At 56.9% G+C, this 18,577-nt stretch overlaps 7 protein-coding genes across 7 annotated transcripts; 3 read left to right on the top strand and 4 right to left on the bottom strand.

The window, feature by feature from the left end:
* Positions 1-970: 970 nt before the first annotated feature.
* On the top strand, positions 971-3,047 carry MKK02DRAFT_28992 (uncharacterized protein; the record flags this gene model as incomplete). Its single annotated transcript, XM_053087679.1, has 4 exons — positions 971-1,274; positions 1,375-1,591; positions 1,712-1,886; positions 1,995-3,047. 4 exons carry the CDS (start codon positions 971-973, stop codon positions 3,045-3,047), a joined length of 1,749 nt encoding a protein of 582 aa, XP_052943208.1.
* A 585-nt stretch (positions 3,048-3,632) lies between these two features.
* Positions 3,633-4,843, top strand: MKK02DRAFT_18300 (peroxisomal membrane anchor protein conserved region-domain-containing protein; the record flags this gene model as incomplete). Its single annotated transcript, XM_053085923.1, has 4 exons — positions 3,633-3,941; positions 3,997-4,050; positions 4,152-4,436; positions 4,502-4,843. The coding sequence occupies 4 exons, from the start codon at positions 3,633-3,635 to the stop codon at positions 4,841-4,843; spliced, it is 990 nt and encodes a 329-aa protein (XP_052943207.1).
* A 274-nt stretch (positions 4,844-5,117) lies between these two features.
* MKK02DRAFT_39050 (uncharacterized protein) lies at positions 5,118-6,291 on the top strand (the record flags this gene model as incomplete). Its single annotated transcript, XM_053090418.1, has 2 exons — positions 5,118-5,210; positions 5,269-6,291. The coding sequence occupies 2 exons, from the start codon at positions 5,118-5,120 to the stop codon at positions 6,289-6,291; spliced, it is 1,116 nt and encodes a 371-aa protein (XP_052943206.1).
* Positions 6,292-6,508: 217 nt separating this feature from the next.
* On the bottom strand, positions 6,509-7,239 carry MKK02DRAFT_39049 (ETC complex I subunit conserved region-domain-containing protein; the record flags this gene model as incomplete). The annotated part of the gene is made up of 4 exons (XM_053090417.1): positions 6,509-6,561; positions 6,616-6,685; positions 6,758-6,969; positions 7,044-7,239. 4 exons carry the CDS (start codon positions 7,237-7,239, stop codon positions 6,509-6,511), a joined length of 531 nt encoding a protein of 176 aa, XP_052943205.1.
* Positions 7,240-7,553: 314 nt separating this feature from the next.
* On the bottom strand, positions 7,554-9,661 carry MKK02DRAFT_18272 (transporter-domain-containing protein; the record flags this gene model as incomplete). The annotated part of the gene is made up of 7 exons (XM_053085919.1): positions 7,554-7,882; positions 7,935-8,099; positions 8,171-8,441; positions 8,485-8,913; positions 8,957-9,379; positions 9,427-9,490; positions 9,537-9,661. The coding sequence occupies 7 exons, from the start codon at positions 9,659-9,661 to the stop codon at positions 7,554-7,556; spliced, it is 1,806 nt and encodes a 601-aa protein (XP_052943204.1).
* Positions 9,662-11,204: 1,543 nt separating this feature from the next.
* On the bottom strand, positions 11,205-13,841 carry MKK02DRAFT_18278 (mitochondrial import receptor subunit tom40; the record flags this gene model as incomplete). Its single annotated transcript, XM_053085920.1, has 13 exons — positions 11,205-11,296; positions 11,354-11,598; positions 11,653-11,733; positions 11,782-11,977; positions 12,036-12,122; positions 12,175-12,287; positions 12,342-12,522; positions 12,581-12,754; positions 12,810-12,877; positions 12,932-13,010; positions 13,060-13,124; positions 13,185-13,308; positions 13,391-13,841. The coding sequence occupies 13 exons, from the start codon at positions 13,839-13,841 to the stop codon at positions 11,205-11,207; spliced, it is 1,956 nt and encodes a 651-aa protein (XP_052943203.1).
* A 590-nt stretch (positions 13,842-14,431) lies between these two features.
* On the bottom strand, positions 14,432-18,038 carry MKK02DRAFT_39046 (uncharacterized protein; the record flags this gene model as incomplete). The annotated part of the gene is made up of 4 exons (XM_053090416.1): positions 14,432-16,597; positions 16,651-16,823; positions 16,875-17,015; positions 17,096-18,038. The coding sequence occupies 4 exons, from the start codon at positions 18,036-18,038 to the stop codon at positions 14,432-14,434; spliced, it is 3,423 nt and encodes a 1,140-aa protein (XP_052943202.1).
* Positions 18,039-18,577: the final 539 nt, after the last annotated feature.

The raw sequence follows: 18,577 nt of genomic DNA, 5'->3' as shown, positions 1-18,577 counted from the left end.
CACGAGATACCACACGACCAGAGTACACCAAAACAAAACAAACCCAACAAAACTCTACTAACAAACGATCAAACTACAACCAAACCAAACATCCTAAATAAACAAGAACTAATACACACAAACACACAACACTAACCAAACAACAAAACACTTACGTAATTAAAAAATAGAAACAATACTATACAAAACCATAACGATATACACTAACTAAATATAAACGAAACCAGTATAAACGACACAGATAAAAAGAACGCACACCACAAAAAAAATACACACAAACTAAACATCAAAAAACATTACATAACACGGCACTTACACAGGAACGACAACACGAAAAAACCCTAACCAGCCGACCAAACTAAACACTAAACCTAAGAAAAACAGCAAATTAGAAACCCAACCTGGCTCTTGAATACACCCAAACAAACAAAAAAAAAAAAAAAATATACGAAAACCACAAAAACGAAACAAAAAATACAACGTTAAATACCACGTAAGACGAAACAAATACTAACACACAACCAAAAAACGAACCGCACAAAACGAAATACAAACAAAAAGCCCTAAAAGAATGCAACACGCACTAAAAATACAAACAAACAAAAAAAAAAAAACATAAACAAACCACCGAATAACAACAAACAGAACGAATATTTACACTGAACAAACAATACCACAAAAAAACACAAAAAACACCCGAAATTCATCAATCAACACGTAACAACCACAAAAAAACTACACCTATCAAAAAATATAACAATACAAAAGCCAAAAACTAAAACTTAAAAGAAAAAAAACACACAACAACCAAAACACAATAACAACTAAAAAACTAAAAAAACACTAATACATGAAACAAAACTTAAATACGAACGTACAGACCCAGACCTTTTTCAAATAAATCAGCGCCAAAAGGACAATATCGCCCGACGATGACACAATCGGTCGGTGGATCGGGCGTATGGTCCGCATGGTATCGTGCCTGATCGATACAGCGGAACTCAGGCGGGCAGCCATTCCGAAGACACAGCTCGTCGTGTCCATCTCCTTCCCCGCCAAAGCGGTTCCGCCGCAACCCGCGGACCAGACGTCCGATGTTCCGCGGCCATCTGCGGACCAGACGCCCGATGTACAGCGTACGATCAGCATCCTCAAATACGCGAAACAGTGGGCCATCGCCGGAGCGCCAGACTCTGACGACGAGGAGTGGAAGGAGATGGCGGACCTGCAGCTAGAGGCGAGGGCGTGGGGTGACATGCCCCGTCGTGCGGGGTGTGAAGTGAAGGACTGATCGGCGAGATAGCCTGGTGAATTACCCTGTTTACTACAGCTTCTGCTTCTCCTCTTATCATCTCGGTTCTGGCTGACAAGCAGTAAATCTTATTTCGGTACACCTCAGACGATCTCGTGGCTACTCGCAGACACAAACCCCATCGACATCCCTCCTGTCTATACGATCCATCACATCCTACTCGCAATCAGCGTACGAGACGGAGCACGGCGCTATCTGCAGGAGAGAAGCATCTAGCGGGCGGAGAACCAAAGTGGGGGGAAGTGGGGAAGAGGGCGAGGATGCGGGCTGGAATTCGGAGTCCACAACCTGCAACTCTTGAGATGTTCATATTAGGGAAGGACATATGCGCGGGCGTCTAGACAAGGGACAGTATCAGAGTAGCGTCTTCGCGCCTGCGAGATGTATGTATCTGTGCAGCACTAGTCCCTGCACTATTGAACGCGAATCTCGCGAAGACAACCGCACGGACCAGATCCAGACGAGCTCTGTCAAAGCGCAGCGAGAAAGCTCGCTTCCGTCGTCCATACATCCTCCTCCACCAGTATCGCATTATGGACCGCCTGCCCCTTCACCTCCTCTCCAGCGTTCTCAAGTACGCTCTGGAGAGGGACGGCTCGAAGACCCAAGTCAGCCTCCTCACAGTCAATTCGGTACGCGTCAACTTCTTCCCTCTTTCCGCTATCAAATCTGACCCTTTCAGGCCTTCTACCTCGCCGCCATCCCCACCCTCTACCACTCCCCTCGTATCAGCGAAAGGCTCGATTCCTTCTTCCTCCACTCCGGCACCATCGAGCGCGAAGCACGCGATCAGCTCTCCAGCGCTGAGCTTATCCGGGCCGGTCACACCAAGCTCGCCGCACTCCGCCATGTGCGTAGTCTGTACATCAGACCCTCTCAACAGCTCGTCGCACCGATAGAGGGCCGGACGGAAGATGAGAAGGCGACCGACCTTGAGGAGCTGCGAGTAGGACTCGAACGTGCCGTTCAAAGTCTACTCGATCTCGAGGTCGGAGCTTTCCCCAATTTGCGGAACGTATACACCGGCAGCTCCACATTCGACATCATCGCGGGCCTTCCCTCACCGTTGCCGCCTCGGGACACTCTGATCATGAGCAGTCTAGGCGTCGGCCTTCTCGTCGCAGCACGCGATACGCTTCAAAGCTGGTGCTGGCGCTCGGGCTTCTCGGATGGCTTCTCGCCTTGTGGTGCCGCAATCCTTCAGCATACTCGCACGTTATACGATGGGAGACCCATCCCACCGTCTGCCTACACCTGGCTGGACGGCTGGGTTATACCTGTCACGCATATACATGCGGAGCTCGTTGAACCTATATTCATCGTCCCCGGCGGCCTCAACTACATTTACATTCACGATGACGCCAATCGGATGCTCGCTCTGAGTACGACCGGCGCCACCGCTACTTTGGCCAGCCAGGTCGACGAATTAATTGCGAGGCACATAGCCGGCACAATGCGCCTCATCATGAACCGCCTCGTCGAACCGGACAGGAGGCGGGCGGCTATCGACCAAACGCGCCTCGTCGTTGCTTTCGACTTTCCATTCGGCGAAAAGAGCGACGGCAAGGAACGGGAGGTATCGTCGTTGTTGGCACGGTCACTGGCGATCGTCAAAGACGTCAAAGCAATGGCGATTGCGGGCAGGGCAGGGCAGTCGGAAATGAAGGAGATGGAGAACTTGCAGATCGAGGCGAGGGTATGGGGCGATATGCCTGCATGCGAGATCGGGTTCTGAGGAAGATGTGAGTGATGCACCTGCCTTTAGCTCGACGCCTTGCTCGCTGGTGAAACTCGCTGATATGATCAGCACTAGAGTGACGGCGTCGAATGCACCTTCTCCTACACTCCCATCTTCTCTTCCACGCCATACTGCCCCGATCGGATACGAGAACATGCGGACCCTGTTATGTGCCGGAGAGAGAGTAGACTGCAGGGCCAGAAGAGGGATAGGGGAGGCGCAGGGAGGCGTACAGACAGTATGGCATAGGCCGGACTCGTCACTTCGTGTCAATCAGGATTTAATCCGATATGTCCTCTTGTATATACGAGCCATGTGCGGTAGGACGCAGGCTATGGACTGTATGATACTCGGCCAGGCGATTCGATGAGGTCCGCGCAGCTCTGAAAGCTGCTCTGGCGGGCAACGTTGCCTAGCTTTGCAGGCTGCAAAGCGTGAGGTTCGAGGCGGAGATTGACGGCGTTATAGCTGAAATGACGCTCGAATTCGGCTCTCTTGGCTCGCTAACCGATCACCAGCGCAGGACCTTGTCTGTCTTTCACCCTCATCAACATCAACCATCATCACTGCGCTTTCCTCAATATGTCTGGCTCCCCACCGCGCGAGGAACTACTCCACAACGCAGTTCTCTTCCTGAACGATCCGCAAGTCCAGACGTCCTCGCTCGCCTCGAAGATCACCTTCCTCGAAGGGAAGGGTCTGAACGAGGATGAGATACAAGAGGCACTGCGGCGCGCTCGGAGTGGCCACAGTGGCGGTGCTTCATCAGCACCAGTAGCTGGGCCGAGTCGCGGGTATACACAGACACAAGCAGGATATGGGTATGAGCAGGGGTTTGGGCAGAGGATGATGCCGCCCGAGGTGCCTAAGCGGGATTGGAGGGATCTATTCGTATGTCCTGCCCTGACGAGCTCGCTGTGCTCGGCGACAGTGACTGATAGTGCAGATCATGACTGTCATATCCGGGGGAGTAGTATATGGCATGTCCGTACTGGCCAAGGTGAGTCCTCGCCTACGATGGTATACCCTCGATCCTATAGCCCCAGATTAAGCCCTGCTGCCCGTCGCATGACCCCCTACGGGTTGCGCTGACTGGATCAGAAATATCTTCTACCTCATCTTCGCCCACCTTCCAGCTCTTCGTTCCAACAAACCTCCTCCTCCCTATCTGAGCAATTCGCAGAAGCCGACCGGCTCCTCAACGATCTCCAAGCATCGACGACAAAGCTACAAGAAACGCTGGATAGCGACCGGGAGCGCGTGACGGCGGTAGTGGAAGGTGTTGAAGAGGCGACGCGGATGGTGAAGGATGGAGAGGAGAAGTGGAGGGAAGAGATGCGAGAAGTGAGGGGCGAAGTGGAGAGTCTGAGAGAGCTGGTCCCGAGGGTAAGTCGCAAGACAGCTTCGGCCCTGTGGATCGGACCTGGGAAGACAGACAGCTGATCATATAGCTCATCGAGAAACACGCTACATCCCAGTCAAACTCGCTACAAGACCTTCAGTCCGAGCTCCGTTCGCTCAAGACCCTCCTCCAGTCTCGCCAATCGGCGGCACCAGCTTCTGGCAGTACTGGTACCGGTACCGGCACCAGCGGATCAGCCTCGAACGGGATCAGCTCGACTCAGGAGGCTGCCAACAAGCTTTTACTGCCCAAAGGCAAGGGAATTCCGGCGTGGCAGATGGCGTCGAGCAGCGGAGGGAGCGTGAGCGGAGCGTCGACGCCGAGCGGGTCTGGGTCGATGTCTGGGAGCGGGATGCTGGAAAAGGAGGGCGAGTCGGCGAGGGAGACTTGATTCACAGAGTGCTGGCGCGAGGCGGCATCGAGGTGGCTGATTCAAGCTTGATGCAGGTTGTAATTATCTGACGTGCGACTACAAGAGACGAGACAACGCGTCACCGCACTGATGAAGCGCAAACAACCGAATTTCACAGCTGACCTTGCTTCTCCAACGGATCGTGCACACACACACGCCTCGTTCCTGCTTCTCGACCAAGTCCTTCCTTTTCTCCTTAATCTCTCTTCCATTCTCCCACTGACTCTACTTTCACAGTCTTTACTCGTCCAAAATGACACAACTGCCACCGCACATCATCAGCAACATCGCACGATATGCGGCAACAGTACCGGACAGACAACTCGACATTCTCGCGCTCTGCTCTGTGAGAGGAATTCTCCTTCCATTCCGCCACCCAGCCTGCGTCTGCTGACAGCTTCCAGGATGCCTATCTCGGCGCCATCCCCACTCTCTATCATTCCCCTCATCTCGCTTCCAGCTACGACTCCTTCTTTCTCAACACGGCCACAAACCTTCCCGCCGACTTTGCCTCCCTCACACCAGCTCAACTCGTCAGGTCCGGTCATAACAAAGCGGCTGCCCTGCGCTATGTCCATCACCTTCATATCGACATTCCTTGGTTCGCGCAGAACAAGGTGTACACCGCGGCGTCAAGGGAGGAGCGAGTGGACATAATCCGCTGCGAGCGGGAGGAGCATGACGCCACGGAGGCGTCGAAGCAGCTCGTCGCAGCCTTCCGGAGCCTGGAGCCAATCCCGATCGGAAACAGCATCATGCCCAGCCTCAACAGCGTCCAGGTGGGCATGCGGGGCGGGGTCCGACCGGCTCTTAATGATCCGAGCGACTACCTGCCGGTGAGAGAGTTCTTCCGGGCCCTCTTCCGTCGCACAAGGCCGACGGTGTGGTGCCAGAACCCAGCGCGGATCGCGGGGATCGTAAGCCACATCGTGGGCAAATCACACGCCCAACGCGACATCATTCCGCCCGAGGTCCACCTCCACGCTTACTTCTCGGAGGTCCTGGAGATCAGGACGGGCTGTACCACGTTCATATACGTGCACGGCGCCGCCTCCGCTTCGGAATCGGACCTCGCCGGTCTAACCAGGTGGCTCGGAGAGTCCATTCGGCGTTCCTTTTCGCGTCCGGTAATGCATGAGGACCCGATGCCGCTACGGAAGACGATCGTCGAGCGTACTAGGATCGTCATCTCCGGGCTGCCAGTGACCGGCCTCACGGTCCCCGTCGCGGGTTCGTCGACCTCGGCGGAACCAACGGGCGGCGGCGAGGGCGAGGCGGAATGCGGCGAGTTGCGTAAGATGGTTGAGAGGATCAGGGCGGCGGCGAGAGGACATCACGTCGGCCCGCAATGGTATGCCCCTCTGCAGATCGAGGTGAGGGGGCCGGCTACTACACTGCCTTGTCCCGGATGCGGGGTGGCACCGTGAGCGGGTAAGTCGGAACCTTGGTGTATGTGCAATCCAGTCAAGGTACGGCGCTAACGCTCCATCAGGCCGTGATCTCGCAGGGAGACCAACTTGACGGAAATGATTGGGCAGTTCCAATCAGATCAGGATATCTAGATACAGGCGGAGGTGGAGATGGTATCAGTAATTCGAGATGGATACCGAGTGGTAGATCAGGGTAGACGGAGATACATTTCCATCACTTAGTGTGGTGGATACGCAGCTTTCCAGGTACATGCACGTAGTTATTCGCTAGCACGATCAGCAGTAGCTCCCAGGAGATAGAGTACTGGGATATATGCTCACCGTAGTTCTTGGCCGGGATCTTTGGCTCGTGAGGTGTCTGAACCTGATACTCCCAACCCTGCTTCTCGGCCTATACCATCAGCGTCTCGCCTGATCGAGCTCATCCGCCAGTCATAGTAGTGGCGCAAGAAGAAGGACTCACAAACGCGATAGCCTCCTCCTTGGTCGGGAATGACATCTGTGTCCCCTGCATGTAATCCCCCGAACTCGCCCAGCCCATCAAGGGATTCTCCCATCTCCCCGCACCCTGAAGCACATCCCAGTCAATCAACCACCGCCTCGTCTTGCCCTTGGCGGACTGCATGGTTGTCTTGGTCGGCTTGTAGATCCGAGCGGTGCGATATCGGAGGGAAGCTGAATGTCAGCTAGGCCGCTCGGCTTGGATAGGCACCTCTCCCGATTCAGAGGCATAAGTAATAATAACCCACCAGGAGCATCCGATACTACGTCCGCCGTGATCTGGCTCGGCGTCTCGTGTAGCGTCAACGGTCCAGTCGCGGCGCCGGCAACGACATCGGCGGGATGGGTGTGTTTTATGGTAGGCCGGGCGTCGTTGTTCGACCGGAGAGCGGTGTTCGACAGGGATCGTGTCGCGACCAAGGATCTAAGCGGTCTAGCCAGCATGGTGGGGCGTGTTAAAGAGGCCATGTTGTTGATGATGAAAGAGGTACTAAGAGGGAGATTGCCTAAGTTGCACCCAAATCGGTTGGCTGGTCCCATGTCTCAGACGGAACCAAACACTTTTGAGGAATGTGGCACTTCCCCACTCTGGTCCACTATTCGACTATATCGCTACTCTGCAATCGCTACTGACAGTGATCTGAGAGACTGCGCGCACTGCGTGCACTGCCAAGACATCATGGGATACATGATATAATCTACCTGATTCTAAATGTCTATAACTAGCAAATGATACTAGATGCTACAGAGGAGCCAAATTATACTTGGGGTGCCCCGGTCTGTCCCTTACCCGCCACCGCGTTCTCGGCGTCAAACGATCCGACCCGGGTGCTCGTCGCATCGGGCGCATTGTGACGGCCGGTCTTCTCGCCGCTCATGACCTCAGGGTGGGCGGGAGGAAGGGTGGTGTCGGGCTCGCCGGAGTTGGGGGCGTCGCCGTAGGTTCCGCCGGCCTCGTTGTCCATGGCACCGCCGTGGATGTCGTACCTGTCCGTCATGACCTGGACCTGGTGGTCGGTCAACTTGGGCATCTCGGCGGCGATCAGGGTCGGCCTCCGCTTTGTGAGGTGCGCTTGGGCAAATACAACTGGGGATGTCAGCATGTTTTCCTTTGATAATCAGTGTCAAATAGGACAAACCGTCAAGTTCCTCCAAGGTCCGGCCCGTGGTCTCCGGATAGAAGAAGTAGATGAAAGGGAGGAAGATACAGTTGGCGAGCGCGAAGATGAGGAAGGTGTACGAGTTGATCGACGCAGTCATGGTAGGGAGGACCTGGACCACCAAGAAGTTTGACAGCCAGTTCGCTTTGACGTCAGCTTGCTCCTTTGTTGCCCAGACATGGTTTGGAACTCGATTTTTCACAGCAAAGACTCACTGCAGGTGGAAACGGCATTGGCCTGGGTCCGGACCGCCATCGAGTTGAGCTCAGCGGGGTAGAGCCAGGGGAGGGGAAGCCAGGTGGCACCGAAGAAGGCGATGAAGAGGAAGAGACCGAAAGCACCACCGTAGGCGGCCTGGCGGGAGCCTTCGACGAGGCAGCCAAATGTGATGAACATGGCGACGGCTTGACCGACGGTACCGATAAGGAAAAGCTTGCGCCGGCCCACACGCTCAACGAGGAAGAAGGAGGTGAGAGCAAATGCGGCCTGGCTGTCAGCGCGTTCTTGGGCGATTGACTCGTCAACTCACGTAGACCAGAGACAAGACACCACCGAGAATGTAAGCGAGACGCTTCTCGAGACCGATCTGGCGCTCAAAGAGGATAGTAGCGTAGTAGATGACGGCGTTGCACCCGCCGAGCTGCTGGAAGAGCTGGGTGGAGGCACCGACGAGGGCGCGGCGGAGATGCTGGTTCTTTCCACCCTTGAAGATCTCGCCCTTGTTGGCGCGGTTGTCGGCCTGGGCAGCGATAGCGTCCGACATACGGTTCTTCTCAAAGACGGTAGTCTCGTCCTCGACGGAGACGGCAGAGAGGGCGGCGAGCACGCGCATGGCCTCGTCCTCGCGACCGTGGGCCATGAGCCATCGGGGCGATTCGGGGAGAATGGCGACCATGGCGAGAAGGATGACGGCGAAGAAGATCTGGAAGGCGATGGGAAATCGCCACGAGACGGAAGTCTGGAGATCAGCGCGACTCTGCCCAAGGGTCTCTGGAACTTACGTCGACGTAAGAAAGGCCAAAGACGAGCCAGTAGGCAATGACGGTACCGACAGCGACCGTGGAAGCCTCGATACAGATCAAAAAGCCTCGGTTGTGCGCCTTGGACGACTCGGCGACCCAGGTGGGGATGGTGGCGGTGTTCATACCATTTCCGATACCGGTGATGATACGGGAGATGATGAACTGTGCGAAACCGCCGACGTTGCCGTTGACTCCGCGAGCTCCGGGACCGAAAGCAGTGACCGAGAGGATGGTACCGATGATCATGATGATACCACCGGTGGTCATCATCCTGCGCCGACCCATCTTCTCACCAATAAAGAACGCGAGGAGGGCGCCGAAGAAGCATCCAACCTCGTAGACCGAGACCACGGTACCTTGGAGGGTGGCACGGTACACATCGTCGTTGCTGGTTTGGCGGGTCTGAGCTCGTCAGCTAGCGTCCGTGCACCGAAGACAGAAATGCTTACTTCTGGGAATTCCCTGTTGAACTGCTCGGAACCGATGATACCAGACATGAGACCCTGGTCGTAACTGCGAGATCAGCGTGTGCCCCACAAAGTCGAGAGAGGTTACTCACCCGAACAGACTGAAACCACAGGTGGCAGTAGCGACGATAGCGTAGAGGAGGGTATTACCGTTCATCCCACCGTACTTGACGGGGGACGAAGAGGGCAGAGGTGCCTTCTCCGACTTGGAGAACATGGCGAATAGATGGATGTAGAGTGAGTGTAGTCGTCAGGTCGGACGTGTATGAGACCGAAACAAAGGACGGATGAGGGGGAACAATCAAATCTTCTGGGCTTCTTATACTGTCCACCCCCTTGACCCCATCTGCTAGCACCACCCCACAGAGGCTCCGCCGCCGAGCCAAACATTCCCCCAAAGACTGCGCGGTCGCGGACCAGGTCACGAGCGCGCAAATTTGTAGGGTGCGGCCCACATGCGGCGACGGTCCCGGACTCAGCGAGATGACGATGTCACTGGAATGCATCAAGCTTGTTGGCGGGACTAGCGCGTTGGAGTTCGGGACTGGAAGAAGTTTTGAGACCGGGTACCTCATATGCGTGCGGCAAATAGCCCTTTACGGCCGAGCGGGTGCCAAAAGCAGATATCATCCGTGTCTTGGCTCCGATCGATGACGTCAACGCCGGCGGCAGTGGCGGCGGTATGAAGTTTTTCTACAGCTCGCTTGCGCCGACGCCTGCAATTTTTCTTGTCCGAAGGGTCCGCGAGTAAGGCGGCGTCGGAGGTCACTTGCGCCTTGGTGTGAACAATTACAGGGGCGCCAAGCATGTCCGCGAAGGCCAGGCCGTCGGAATGTGCTTGTGAATCAGTCCGCCATGATGGGGCAAGGCAGCCCGCCATGGGCAGAGGCCATAGTTTCATCGTCAGTTCATGCTTGATTGGTCTTCATGTAGGTCGTGCAAGGTCAGTACGCTGTCTGCAGGCTTCTGTGCATATTGAGATGAGCTCCACTGCTCCAGGGTATGGTGCGGTCGCGAGATGCATCACACGATCAGCTCTCGAACCGCTCTAAGCAATCCGCCACACCCCTTAAACTCCGCTAATCCCTCTCCGCATCTCCGAGAAAATACTTCCGCTCCTCCTGCCCGCCGCCGCGCGCTGCCATACAAATTTCCAGCTCTTGCTCTCTCCTCTTCTTCTCTACAATCCGTCTTTATGGCGGGTGCGGCACGCATCAGCTCTACCTTCCCCGGTTGCTCCTTGTCTATCGCTACTGTGAAACTTATCCTCGACAAGTTGAGCGTCAGGCCGGTGCCAGAACCTTCAATCGAAAAGGACGTCTTAGTACCCTTTGTCTCTTTCCTGTTCCTCACGGAGCCCTCTCTCTTTCTGGATGTGCAAGTCTGGAGGGGAGAGGACGGGGGAGGGGACGGGGCGGTGGTCCGTACATACTTTGTATCATGGATGTCATCCGTTGGATCAACCATGGCGGTTGGGCTGGGCTGATGCTTCAAACTCTCACACTCGCTGCCTGTCTCTCCCACCTCGCCGCTCTACTCTGATGATGCTGCGGAGGCCGAGGTGCTCACATCGCAGACTATACTTCCCGAGGTGGTCCATCACGTTCACGGCGTTGTACCGATAGCAAGGCAGCCAAATCGAGGCAGCAGTCGTGAGGGGTTGCATGTATTAAACTATAGCCTACTTCCCTGCCACTCAATCCACTACATCCTCCGCAAAGTCGCGCCGACAAGATACCATCCGCCTCTCCATCCCCCGCCTACTGCATGCCCGATGCCATCTGGCTCAGCCTCTCTGCGTACTCTGGGTAATTCTTCAAGAATGCCTGCTGTGCCCGACTGGCGTGTTCATCTGGACATATCAGCCCCTATCCCCCTCTTAACCTCAATTCACTGAGAAGACACGTACAAGTAATAGCATTGATCAGCTCCCCTTCTGTCCTCGACAGCTTCGCACTCCTCTCGAACCACGGGATCGCCTCATCGATCCGTCCCTGCTGCAGCGAAAGCTGGGCGAGCGTCGCCACAGCCACGTCGCAGTCCGGGTCAATCTCCAGTGCCTCCTTGCACAATGCCTCAGCCTGTCCGACGTCCTGCTTCCACTGGAAGATGGCGAGGGATTTGTTGACGAGCGGAAGGACATTCCGGGGGTGACTATACGTCAGCTCCGCTCCTTTACCTTCCAGTTGTATAAACGAGCTAACTTACCGGTTCTTGTCCAGCTCAAGGGACTTGTCGAACCGCTCTACTGACTCTGAGAACTTTTGCTGGTCAAGCAACAACTCTCCGCTGATTGCATCAGCTGGTATTCCCGGGCGTAAGGACGTCACAGCTCACTAGTAATTGCTTGGCTCTCCCCTATCCGGGAAGTTCTTCAAGATCCTCCTGAACGCAGCCATACTCGGCCCGACCTGACCCAGCTTGTACTGCGCTACTGCAGCCTGAACGTGCGTAAAGATGAACCCGCCGTCGAGTTCTGTCGACTTGTTGTAGTCCGCAATCGCCTTTTCGAACTCTTGCATGATAAAGTAGACTGAGGATGTCAGCTCGGGCCGCCCGCGGCGCGATCCGCAAATGCTAAGCCAGCTCACCTTGTCCTCGGTGGTAGTAGATGTCGGGGTCCTCAGAGTTGTGGCGGATTGCGGCCTCAAAGTCGCCGAATGCACTTGCGGCATCACCTGTTCTCTCAGCTAATCTCCTCTCCGCGCTTTGCCTGATAGCGATGCTTACCCAGCTCCATATGTACGCTCGCAATCTTGACCCAGGCCTGGACAAAGTTAGGTACAAGGTCCAGCGCCTTCTCGAGGTCCGCCTTGGCGCCCTGCGAATCACCGATCAGGAATCTATTCTGTTAGCTCGGGCCTCGGTATATAAGACTCCTGGGTTCCAGAGCTCACTTGAAGGTGCCGCGCATGTTGTGAGCCTCGGCCTGTCCCTCCTTCGTGCTGATCCCCTGCTCAATCGCCTCTCCGACAAACGAGACAGCATGGTTATAGTCGGCCGCTCCGAGCGCATCAAACGCCAGCGCGAGGGTCTGGTCGCCTTGTGATGGGTTCTCGGGGAGAGTAGGCTTGTCATCTGGGCTGTCAGCTTTCTGGTGCTTGAAACAAACAAGGCATCTGGTTAGCGGACGTACGAGGTCGGAAAGCGGCAAGATAGCTCGAGATGAATGTAGGACTGGGCAATTTCGGTTCCCGCGTCTCCAAGATCTCCTTGGCCTTCTTGGACGCCAGCTTCTTCAGGCATCGCTCGACCGACTGCGCGGCTTGCTCGTCCTGGAATCGCTCGATGATGGTGGTAGCAGTAAAGTCTAAAGGGTCAACTATGTGCCCGTTCCACGCGTCGCGATGAGGGATGCAGCTCACCTCGTACAGCCTCCTCATCTCGGCCAAGAGCCTCGAGAGCAGTCGCCCGGCGCTTCAAAGCCTTCACACTGAGATCGTCAGTTCCGGGATCAGTACAAAGAGTCCTTGGTAGCGTGACTGACTAGTTGTGGTCGAGCTTCAACGCCTCGTCGCAGTCGGCGACGCACCTATCGTACTCGGCGGGGCTGAAGTTGGTGTAGCCTAAAAGATCAGTCGATATCAGGTACAAAAGGGCAGTCTGAGGACATACAGGCTGCTCGGTTCGAATAGAAGACCGCGTCTTTCTTTATCGACACTTCGATGGCTTTTGTGTAGCTGAAGGGTCAGCACCACTACAGAGTCACGGAGACTTGGCGTCAAAGACTGCGGACGTACCACTCGACAGCCTTCCTAAAGTCCTTCTTCGAGTACAACTTGTTTCCCCTATCTTTAAGCGTCGCGCCAAGATCATTCCGCTCCTTTTCAGACAGATCCTTTAGCATGGCAGCACTAGGTACGCCTACATGTCAGCGCTGAATTCCCTCTCTTTCATCCGCCGAATATGAAGGTGACACCCAGAAGCCTAAAGAAGGCGAACATACCTTCCAGATGTTCCGGTACCGTATCCTTCTTCTCCTGCACCTTCTCCTTCGGTGCAATCTCCTCCAACAGCGGTCCATCATCCCCTTCACCCTTCAAGAACCCATCCTTCGCCCCTCCACCCGCCTTCTTGCTCTTCTTCTTCTTGTTCTTCTTGGATCCCCCGGCTCCGTTCGTCCCCGATTCGCCCTCCGACCCGCTGCCCGCTGCAGCCCCCGAGGGACCCCTTGGCTTTCGTGCAGGCGGACGGTTGTACAAGAGGTACCCTGCTCCACCGACGACAGCGACTGCCGCGCCAAGGATGAGCATTCGCTGGTTCTCTTCGATCCATCGTTGGGTGCGGGTGAGGAGGGCGGAGGGGGCTGTAGGCGGGAGAGTGGCCACGTTTCCGGGAGTGGCGGGGAGGGAGCCGAGAGCTGTAGGACCTCTTTGGGGGAGAGCTGCGGGTGCCATTTTAGTAGTGTTCTAAGAAAGAGATATGATATGTAGAGAAGAGATGCACATCGCAGAGGTCGTTATGTTGCCGGCGAGAACGAGTTCGATGACGTTCTTCTCGTCCGAATTTTGAGCGGCGACCGCCGGGATAAGGCATGTGGAGAGGTCAGTAGCTGAGAGTGGCTACTGCTGCTCGGAGCGGACAACGCACTGGAAGCTGAGACCAGAACAAGTGGAAGCCGCAGTCCATACATAGAGGAAAACATGAGGGAGTCCGCTAACTAAGTCTATAACATAGAGGGAACGAACATAGTCTGAGAGAAGTACATAAAGCAAACGGGGAAGCGCAGGACGGAAGTGGCGCATCGCAGAGCGAGAGCAGAGCGAGCGAAAGCAAGGCAGACTATTCTGAACGAAGGGAGCAGGAGTAATTAGGAGCGAAAGAAGAGATCGAAACACCGTACAAAGCCTCCCCATCCAGTTCCTCCTCTACCTCCCCCTTCTCCCCCTGCCTGACACGCCCCCGCCTGAGAGTCTCCACCGCCTCCGCTCGCCCCCTGCCTGAGCATGTCGGCCCCGCCTCCTCTTCTCGCCCCGGCTGAGGCAGCTCACGGCGTCTCGTCGTCCGAGCCCGTCGAGATATTCTCGTACCGCTTCTTCCGAGTATACTTTGTCCCAGCTGCCATCGGCGCGGGGTCCCTCGGCGGGGGACGCAGGGACTGAGACGCCTCGTCCGAGCTCACCTGCGTTTCGCCCGCAGCCGAGAGTGGCGGGACCGAGCTAGGGATAGTAGCCTGCGATGCACCCGGATGATATCCGGTCGAGTTGAGCGAGTCGCTCTCGCTCGGTGACTGGTCCTGAGCGCCCGACGGGCCCGAGGTGGCATTGGCTGCGGCATTGTCGATGAGCTCCTGCTTGACCGCTCTGGAGATGGTACGCGTCCGCTTGCTCGGGGACGCCGAACTGCCCTTGGAAGACCCCTGAGAGTCGGACTTGTAGATAGGGTTGTCGTCGGCAGTGCTTTTCGCTTGGATCCGCTCTGAACGCTTGAAGCCGCCCGTGATGATGAATTCCGGGGAGGAGTCCGAGTCGAGCCGCATGATCTGACGGTTGTGTCGGCGAGGAGCAGAAGCGCCGGCGGGCAGATCGGGGCCGACGGCGGCAGCGGATGAGGCGGGGACCGAGGATTTGGCGGGTGAGGTGGATTTAGACGAGGGGCGGGACGTACTGCCTGAGGCGGCAGCCGTAGCCGGAGCTGCAGCCGCCGCCATAGGAGGAGCCACGGCAGGAGTAGTCGACTTGGCAACGGACGTGCGCGTCCTGACCCGCCTCTTTGCCGCTGGAGCCGGAGTCGCCGTGTCTGGCCCGCTTGCAGCTCGTTTGCCCTTCCCCTTCGGCCCTACCCCAGCCTGCTTCACACCAAGACCCCCTGGACCATCAAAGAGGTCATCATACCCGTCGACATCTTCCGCCTCCTCCGCTTCGACGCTGACGCCCATACTGCTCGCTACAGCGGGAGAGGAGGGTACATATGGCCGGACGCTGGACGTGGCGCGGATACTGCCAAAGACGTCAGATGGGCCAGCGGCGGTATTGATGCGGAACTGTCCGCCTTGGAAGCTAACGCTAGCGGGAGGGTTCGCCGGGTTGGAGGTCGCGCCGACGAGTGAGGTTGCAGACCCGACGAGGGTGGTCTCTGAGCCGATGCCGGTGGTGGTAGAGCCAACGAGGGTAGCGGTGGAGGCGATGAGGGTGGAGGAAGTAGAGGGCTGGATGGTGATGGATGAGCCGCCAGTGAAGAGTGGCTGGAGGAGAGGTCGACCATGGGTGGTGATGGAGCGAGTACGAGGTCGGGCGTTCGAGACAGGCGTAGGGTAGTCTTGCGTTTGCGTCTGAGAATGTGTATGAGTCTGACTCATCTCCGTCTCCGTGAGCTGGAGCTGGGAGTCCGAGTCGGCGTGCTCGTGCGGCGGGTCTGGGGTGGGCGCGAGGGGAGGGGATGACGGAGGCATCTGGATCTGGGGAGGCGCATGGGCTTGACGTCGAGGCGAAGCGACCTTGCTGTGCTGCACCTGGGGAGGTGCGGGCCGTAGGACCAGACGCGGGGTGACGGTAGGCGCCCGGAAGCGGTCCCAGTCCCAGGCGGTCACTGGATGCTCCGCTGGCTTCTTGGCGGGAGAAGAGACAGGCATATCGCGCAGGACAGCGTCCTTGACCCGAGCCACGAGGTCCTCCGTGTCCAGCGCAGGAGGCGCTGGGGCCGCCGCCGGTACAGCACTCTGCTGCTGCTGGAGCAGAGCCTTGATGGCCGAGAGGTCGCCCGATAGCGTCTCGACCTGGGTCCGGAGGTGGTGAACCTCACTGGACAGCTGAGGGGGCTCAGTAGCTTGCGGAGGAGGAGGCTGCTGAAGCCGACGCGGAAGGTCGTCCAGTCCTCTCGCGAGCTGGATGATCGCTTCCAGTACTCCACTGTCCGCCGGATTGGCTTGGACGTTGGCGACGTGTTGTCCGAGCTGCTGATTGAGGGAGTCGATGCTGGTCTGAATTGCGCTTAGGAGGGTGCTGTCGACCGGGGCCGGCTGCTCGGGCTGGCGAGGGGCCGAAGACGGTCCAGGTCCAGCCTGAACCATAGCCGATACGACGTCCATCGACTGCCTGTAGATCGCCACGTCCCGTAGAGCGTCCGGAAGGTCTTGACACCCCTTGAGGAAGTCGCTGATGTGGGAGACGGAGTCGAGCTTGGAGATGAGGTGGTCGATTAGCTTGACGACCGGCTGATGAGTCAGCTGATGTAGCCCCACAAACAGAGTAGAATTTACCAGCTTACCTTCTCTTGACTATCCTCCTGCGATCGCTGACTCGCTTCCACCTGCTTGAACTCCGTCATGATATTCCGTATCTTCTCGGCAACGAGCTTGGCCGTGTCTTCGGGCAGGGGCGAGACCTGCTCCTCCAGCTTGACGTGAAGATTTAGGAAGAACTCGTGTAGAGCGGGCGATACTTGTATGTCAGCTTTCAGTGTTACCCGGACAGCATATGTGTAAACCTTACGTTGCGATGTGATCTCCTCAACCACCTCCTCCCTCGTCGCCAAGGCCGCCTGGCCCATTCGCACCTCGTGGACCTGGTCCCGGATCTGCTTGTGATCCTTCTTGACCTCGGCGAGCATATCGAGTATCTTTGTCGACCATTCTGAAGATCAGTATCAAGATTCAGGCAGAAAGAGGAGAGAAAGAGAATCAAGGGCGAGAGAGAGGAGAAGGAGAACTCACCAGACACAGCAACCATGATCTTCTCGCTGGTCGTCTTTCCCCCAGCCCCTCCCTGCTGAGTCGAAGCCAGGAAGAGACCCGCCGCCCCTCTGCCGCCCGGCGCCGCTGTAGTCCTTCCTCCCTGCGTACTCATGCTCATCGAGGTGGATGGCCTGCCCATGACGCTAGCGGACCTCCCCGCTCCTCCGTCCTGCCCGTATCCTCCGCCCTGTCCATATCCTCCGCCCTGACCATACTCTTCCATACTCCATGGGTTCTCCCGCCGTTGCGATTGGGTCGGCTGCATAACCGGCATTGACTCCTGAGGGCGATACGTATCCACGAGGCTGCCGTTCCTCGCAAGAGCCCTGTTTCCTTCCTGCGCCTGCGACCGGGTCTCGGGGACGAGCGACTCGCGAGGTCGAGGTTGGCGCGATGGAGGGGGAACGGCGGTAAGAGGGGAGAAGTTGCCCGAGAAGCTCTGGAGGACAGAGTGGTCGGAGAGCTGACGAGGAGGGAAGCCAGTCTCGGGAACGAGAATCCCGCTGGACTGGGCTTGAGTTGGGGACTGGGAAGGAGGTTGAGTGAAGAGCTGAGAGACCGATGCTGCCGCTGCAGGGGAGCGTCGAGGTTGCGCGGACGATGGCTGGGTGTAGGACTCGTACTCTGCTTCCTCCTCCTCTTCCTGGGTCTCCTTCCTACCGCTCCGTCCTGGAGTGGAAGGAGGAAGGAAGGCGTGGTTTCGGTCGTTTCCGCCGGAGTGGACGTTGTTGGACGCGCTAGAAGGGCGGAAGGGAGAGGTCTGGTACATGCTTGTGAGAGAGGGGAGGAGGGGCATAGGGCGAGGGTGCTGGAGGTTTGGCCGTTGTGGGGAGGAAGACCGGTTGGGGAGGGGCATGGGTCCGGATTTGAGGGGAGAGGAGGAGTCTGCGCGGCGAGAGGGAGGTGGGGGAGGGCGCATCATCGTGGGGAAGGGTAATGTGGACTAGTAATGGATTGAAGGAACGATTGATCTGAGTAGTCAATCAAGGAAGAAGGAGGAAGGAAAGAGAAAAGAGAGTGAAAGAGGGAAGGCCCCTGATTTCGGTTGTTCGGTCAGATAATTAGTGCGCTCGGACCCACACACACAGGGGTCGTAATTAGTAAGTATCAGAGGGGAACAAGTCAGGCGCGTACTACAAGAACAGGCGTCTCAGATCCGGAGGTGGACTGTGTGTATCGAGTTGAGTGAAGGTCTACTCTGCCCTTGACACCCGCCCGACGCCTCGCACACCAGCTTCATTCCACCGCAGAGCAAGTGGATACTCGGCGAGCTGGGACATGTAAGTGCCATGAGCCTCTCTGTTGATGTCAAGCGGTCTCCAGCGGTAGGTTCCCTGCAGCGATTTGCTGGAGCAAGAGATGGGAGAGGGAGGTGGACCTCATCGACCTCCTCGAGACCTCCTCGGTGCCTCCACTTTGTCTCCGCCGTTCTCGGAGCTCGGGACCAAACGGCGAGGAGGG

This window comes from Dioszegia hungarica, assembly GCF_025882075.1.
Source record: "Dioszegia hungarica strain PDD-24b-2 chromosome Unknown MKK02contig_17, whole genome shotgun sequence".
NCBI lineage: Eukaryota > Fungi > Basidiomycota > Tremellomycetes > Tremellales > Bulleribasidiaceae > Dioszegia > Dioszegia hungarica.
Note: the sequence above shows the minus strand (reverse complement) of the source record. Positions and strands in the feature narration are given on the sequence as shown.